Source organism: Cinclus cinclus, chromosome 16 (genome assembly GCF_963662255.1).
Source record: "Cinclus cinclus chromosome 16, bCinCin1.1, whole genome shotgun sequence".
In the NCBI taxonomy this organism is placed as follows: domain Eukaryota; kingdom Metazoa; phylum Chordata; class Aves; order Passeriformes; family Cinclidae; genus Cinclus; species Cinclus cinclus.
The window spans coordinates 1771187-1777493 of record NC_085061.1 but is presented as its reverse complement, the minus strand read 5'-3'; the positions used below and the strand labels follow the sequence as shown (position 1 = coordinate 1777493).

General features: G+C 52.8%; 1 protein-coding gene across 1 annotated transcript; it reads right to left on the bottom strand.

Moving 5' to 3' along the window:
• Nucleotides 1-596: 596 nt before the first annotated feature.
• On the bottom strand, nt 597-5742 carry SOX8 (SRY-box transcription factor 8). Its single transcript, XM_062503476.1, has 3 exons — nt 5300-5742; nt 3928-4166; nt 597-2683 (listed from the first exon to the last, which is right to left on the bottom strand). The coding sequence occupies exons 1-3, from the start codon at nt 5740-5742 to the stop codon at nt 1947-1949; spliced, it is 1419 nt and encodes a 472-aa protein (XP_062359460.1). The 3' UTR covers nt 597-1946.
• Nucleotides 5743-6307: the final 565 nt, after the last annotated feature.

The following is a 6307-nucleotide window of genomic DNA, read 5'->3' as shown; positions in this document are numbered from 1 at the left end:
GGGAAAAGGAGCGAGGGGGGGAAAAAAAAAATCCAGACTAAAAGGAAAAGAAATCCTCGATGAAAATATTTTATTCTCAAAATTCCATCACTTTCCAAGTTGTTTTCTCTTTTTCCTTTCCCAGCACAGCAAACAGGCTCAAGCAGAAAGAAAACAGAACACATCCTTGATAAAAAGCACTTTTTAATTTTATCAAATGGATCTGTACAAAAGTTAGCATTGCTTAGTCAGAAGCGAGTGAAGAGAACAGATCAGTAACAACCAAAAGTCTCTCAAACTTTATACAGAAAAATAGATTGCATAAAAATGAGCTTTTTTTGTCTTTCCCCCCAGCCCAGCGCGTCCCTCCCTTCCTCCCCTCCCGAAAGGAAATACGCAAAAAAATATTTTTTTTTAGGAAAAAAAAAAAAAAAAGAGTAGGAAACGTAGAAAAGGTAAAAAGATGAACAACCTCTGAAAGGCAGGTTTAGATTTACAAAGGCTTTTAAAGGCACGAGTTCCCATAAAATAGATGGTTATTTATATGCTCAGCATACAATGGAAGAAGTAGAAATATATCAATGAAACATTAGTCTAAAAACTAAGTACCCTAAACCCTTTTTTTTTTTTTTTTTTTTTAGTGGAGGAGATTTTAGTTTCACAGCTTGACGGATGATATCTGGTCCCTAGAAGCCAAAATTAAAGCAGAAGTCGATGGTTTCTCATGGAATTACAGCTCCTTTAAAGTAGTCCTGGTTCTGAAAGCCTTCGGAGTCTCCTGAAATCCAATTTTAACAGCCCCAAAAATGGGTGGCCAGAAAATCACCTGCTCTTTTTGGGCAGCCTTTGAGCCTCCCAGTTGAATTAGTAATTCCCCCCCTCGTTATTTGACATTCCCTTTGGAGTTTCCAGGCGGATTCCTTCAGTCCCTCTCTTCAGCACGGCTCCTGCAGCGGTTCCAAAATGAAAAAAACCCAAAAACCAAAGAAAATCTATAGACTCAGAACACCAGTTTATTGGATCATCTCCACTATTTTTTAGACTCCCTCCCCCATCTTTAAAATCTTTTAAAAATTCTACTTTTTTTTTCGTTTTGCACAAAATTACTTCATTAATTAAAAGACAAAATAATACAGAACATAAATACATATTTAACAGATTAAAAAAAAAAAAAACAACCCAAAACAACCAAAAACATTTGAAGCTTCCAAAAAAAAAAAAAAATCAACAAAAAAAACCCAAAACAAAATGTTAATTACAGCCAAACCTTGCTTAGAACTCCTAAAAAAAAAAAAATAAAAAATAAATCAACAAACACTTCAGACACTGAGTTGGTTGGTCCCATCAGACTCTTCCCACGGGATTGTTCTGGGATTTCGGGGCTCATCCCTGCTGGTCCCAGTGAGCTCCTGCCCTCAAGGTTGGTCCGTTCCTCACATTGCAATAGACCCTGAAAGTCTCAAACAGCTTTTGTGGTGGTGTTGTTTTGTCTCCCCCTCTCTCTGCCCACCCCCTGCTCCACGTTTCGCACTTGGCCAAACTTCCAGGCCGAGCGAGTTCGGCTCAGTCCTCCCAGAGGAGTCAAACGTTTTGTCCTTCATTTACTCAAAAGGCATTGCCCGTCCTTTTCCTTTTGTGGATTTTTTATTTATTTTGTTTTTCCTCTTTTTTTTTTTCTTTTACTTTTTAGTCCTTTGTTGGTTGCTTTTTTTGTCGTTGTTGGTTTTTTGGTTTTTTTTTTGCTTTGTTTTTTTTTTTTTTAATTTCTTAACTCCTACAAATCAAAGGAGGAAAAAATAAAAAAAAAAATAGAGCTCTGTCCTTTCGGGGAGTTTCTTAAGCAAGGTGGCGACGAGCAGAAGTTCCCAGCGGCACAGGAGGCACTTTTGGAACACTCCACGCTCTTCCTCCTCATTCCTTCATTAGTGCATAATTCCAGGGAAGCCTCGGGAGGCTCCGGGAATCCTTTAAGGCCTGGTGAGCGTGGTGTAGACCGGCTGCTCCCAGTTGGCACCGGGGCTGTGCGCCGGCGGGATGGACAACCCGTTGAGGATGGGGGTGGCGTAGGGACGGCGCGAGGAGTGGAAATAGGGATACTGGTAGAGACTGGAGGCGTAGCCGGGATAGGGATTGTAGTAATTGGAGCTCTGCAGGTCCGTGTAGTCACACTGAGAGCTGGAGAAGGAGGCGGCGGCGGCGGCGGCCGGGGCGGCCGAGGTGGCGCAGGGCTGGGCGCCGTAGGAGCCGTAGGAGTCGGAGTGCGCGGGCGAGCCGTGGGGCTGCTCGCTGTAGTGGCTGGGGCTCAGCTGCTCCGTCTTGATGTGCGGCCTCTGCTGCTGCTGCTGCTGCTGCTGGCCTGGCTCCGCTGCCGCCGGCGATGCCGCAGCCGGGCTCTTGTGAGTCCAAACCTGCGCGGCCGTGCCCGAGTGCGGGTAGGAGCCGCCGTAGGAGCCGGCGCCGTGCTCGGCCGGCAGCGCCGCGTGCCCGTTCAGGGGCAGGTACTGGTCGAACTCGTGCACGTCGAAGGTCTCCATGTTGTTGATGACCTCGCTGCTCAGCTCGGAGATGTCCACGTTGCTGAAGTCGATGTTCTGGCGGCCGCTCTCCACCAGGCGCCGGCCCTCGTGTTTCAGTTCCTGCTTGCTGCCGTGGTGCAGGTCGGTTTTGGGGGTGGTGGGCGGCGTGGGGGGTCCGTGGGGCTGGCCTGGGGAGGAAGGGACAGCGAGGCTTTAGCAGTGACCACAGAACACCGAGCTCTGCCGCCGCTCGATAAACAGTTTCACCTATCAGTTATTGCTCGCACTGAGGACCACAGAACCCCCAGCTCCTTCACGATACAATAAATGCGTTTCACCTATCTGTTACTGCTCTATTTTGGACAACAGAACGCCCAGCTCCTTCCTAAATCAATAAATGTGTTTCACCTATCAGTTATTACTCTTATTGGGAACTACTGAACACCCATCTTCTTCACTATTCAATAAACGTGTTTCACCTGTTATTGCTCTCTTTTGGACCACAGAACACCCCGCTCCTTCACCATTTCATAACTGTGTTTCACCTATCTGTTACTGCTCTCTTAGTGGATTTAAATCTGCAGCACTGTGTCAGACATGGGTGATGCCCCCCGTGACCACATCCCCGCTGGGATGAGCCTCCCACATGGGCAATGGGATGAAGCTGGGAGCAGACTGTGCCCACCAGCATCGCTCTGGGACACAGCAGGACACCCTGGCAGCACAGACTCCGTTCTGCCAGGACAGCAGAATTGGGGGAGGATTCACAGAGTGAAGCCCGTGAAGGAGCTCACCCTCTCCCTGTGGTCAGCCCAGCTCTGCCAAGGCAGAGCTGTGGTCCCAGCAGGGTCTGAGGCTGCAGGACACTCGCAGTGCTCCCAGAATCCGTCAGCACAGCGCTGGGAAGCTCTGCCTCTCACTAACCCTAATTCCCAGATCCCTCATTCTCCTCATCCCAGTGCTTTGGGATTCCCTACAACACGGGCAGCTCAAAGGTAAAATCACAACCATGCTCCCAAGCACTTGGGACAACAACTCCTGCCTCTGGCTGTGCACGGTGGGGAGCAGCAGGATCCCATCCCATCCCACGGCACAGGGAGCAGCAGGATCCCATCCCATGGCACAGGGAGCAGCAGGATCCCATCCCATCCCATCGCACAGGGAGCAGCAGGATCCCATCCCATGGCACAGGGAGCAGCAGGATCCCATCCCATCCCATCGCACAGGGAGCAGCAGGATCCCATCTCATCCCCTCCCATCCCACCCCACGGCACAAGGAGCAGCAGGATCCCATTTCATCCCATTCCACGGCACAGGGAGCAGCAGGATCCCATCCCATCCCATCTCATCCCATCCCATCCCATGGCACAGGGAGGAGCAGGATCCCATCCCATCCCACGGCACGGGGAGCAGCGGGAACGCCGCCCTTTACCTGTGTGGTCCCCGTGGTGGTGGGAGTCAGCCATGCCCCCCAGCCCCGTGTCAGCCTTGTAGAGCTGAGTGCCGCCGTGGTGGCTGAGCTCAGCCCCCGAGTCCGAGTCGCTCTGCCCGGCTTTGACGCTTTTCCTCCTGCGGGGCTGGTATTTGTAATCCGGGTGATCCTTTTTGTGCTGCACCCTGAGCCGCTCGGCTTCCTCCACAAAGGGCCGTTTCTCGTTTTCGCTCAGTAAACTAGGTTTGGTTGATTTAAATAAGGAAAAGAGAGAGGGAAAACAAAAAAACAACAAAAAAAGGCAAAATTAGGATCTTTTCCTTAAAAGTTTTCTTCTTGTTTTCAGACTCACACATCCCCACTTCCCAAGTGCAGATCTGAGCGCTCAGCAAGTCAACTACAAAATTAATTTGCTGTGGTAAAAAAGGAGTTAAAATCCACGGCAGAAAAAAATATGGGTTAAAATACCAACTGGAGGAGCATGAAAAACCCGACCGCTATTGACAGGAGTAACTGGGCAAAACAAAAATCCCCCTTCCCCATTTTCAACACAATTACAAAATCTAATTCCCCTGTTTGCCCTGCAAATGCCACCCTCTCGCCGCCACAGACATTTCCAGCTTTGTCTGGTGCTTACAAAGAAACCACCAAGGCACCAGGGATGGGATTATTGCTTTCCAAACTCTCTTCCCCCCTGCCCACACCTCTCTTTGCAAACTATTGGGAGAGGCTCAAACCGCAGCGGGAGCATCGCTTGGCCCGAGCAGGCAGGAAAAATGGGAATTAGGTACAGGCAGACACCATGGGACAAACCACACGGAAAAACGCGGCTCGGGAAAGAGCCTTGGAAAGCAAAGCAGGCTCGGATGCTGCTCAGCAAATAAAAGTTTGCATTCCCGGGCAGCACTAAGCAGATAAGCAGGGAAATCAGGAAGCTCGTTAAAATAACTGCTAGAAATGAGTTTAGTCGCGTTTATAGCTTGTTAAGCATCAAGCGATCCAAAAGGGGAAAAAAAATTAGGAAAAGCCATAAAACAAGTCGTTAAAAAAGTCTCATCGCGTGGGGATGGGGAAGCCGCAGGCAAAGGAAGGGGCTTGTGCATCTCCGTGATGGAGCAGGGAAAATCCACCCGCGGCAGGAGCGAGGGTACCCAAACCCCTGCTCGGGGGACTTTTTTCGGAGCAGGGACCTCTGCGTCCTTTGCAGCGCGCCGGGATGTTCGGGGAGAGCATCGCACCTTACTTCAGAATCTCTCCGAGAACGCCGAGAAACAGAGACCAACAGAAACAAAGCGCGCAGAAAGCTTTAAAGAAGCGCTGGGAAGGGGAGAGAGTCCAGCCGCACAGGAGGCGGCGCGGGCTCGGGACTCACCGCCAGAGCTTGCCCAGAGTCTTGCTGAGCTCGGCGTTGTGCAGATGCGGGTACTGATCCGCCAGCTTCCTGCGGGCAGCCTGCGCCCACACCATGAAGGCGTTCATGGGCCGCTTGACGTGAGGCTTGGCTTTGAGCGATCCGTTCCCGCGGACGGGCATCGGCACCAAGCTCCAGTCGTAACCCTTGAGCACCTGCGAGACGGCATCGCGGATGCAGGCGGGGAAGCGCTCGTCCACCTCGGCCGCGTCCACCTTGGCTCCCAGCGCGGCGGTACCGGGAGGGCGCGGGGCGGCTGCGGGGGCACAGCCCAGACCCTCGGAACCGGCGGGGGAGAGCGGCGAGTCCGAGTCCGAGTCCACGTGGGACATGGAGCTGGTGGTGCCCGCGGGGCTGCACGGAGCTTCCAGCGTTTTGTCGTGCTCCTCGGTCATGTTGAGCATCGGCGGGCGGCGGAGCCGGGCCCGGCCGAGGGCTGTGCCCGCCCGGGGAGGTGGGTGGGTTTTGGGGGGTGCGTGGGGGAGCCGCGCACCCTCCGCGGCTCCCGCGGGATAAAGAAGCAAAAACAACAACAAAAAAAAAGAAAAAACCCAGAAAGTTCTAGAACGGAAAAGACACGAAACGCTCAAAACTCAACCCCGGTTTCAACCCCCCCTCCCTCCCTCCCCAAAACTTCTCGCTCCGCAGCCGGTCCCGCCGCCGCTGCCGCGCTGCCCGCGCCGCGCTCCACGTCCAGTGCGAAACGGGGCCCCCGGCAACAAGTTACTTTAAGGGCAGGGCGAGCAGCCCCGCCTCCGCCGCCGCTCGCTATTGGTAGAAAGAGCGGCTTTATTTGCATAAGGGGCGTGGTTTCGAGCTGGCGGGGTCGCGCCGCCCGCGCTCGGCTCCAGAGCCCCCGGTCCGCTCGGCCGGAGCCGCCGGCAGCGAGGGGTCCCGGACGAGGGGTTTGGTGAGGAATCCCCCGAGGATCCCCCCCGAGGGTCCCGCCGAGAGATCCCCCGAGAGTCC

Bases quoted from the DNA above. Each gene is read 5' to 3' on its own strand.
- SOX8 (XM_062503476.1), bottom strand. From the start codon at position 5,742: ATGCTCAACATGACCGAGGAGCACGACAAAACGCTGGAAGCTCCGTGC. The intron at 4,167-5,299 runs GTGAGTCCCGAG...AACCAAACCTAG, and splicing joins ACTCTGGGCAAGCTCTGGCG to TTTACTGAGCGAAAACGAGA. The intron at 2,684-3,927 runs GTAAAGGGCGGC...CTTCCTCCCCAG, and splicing joins CCACCACGGGGACCACACAG to GCCAGCCCCACGGACCCCCC.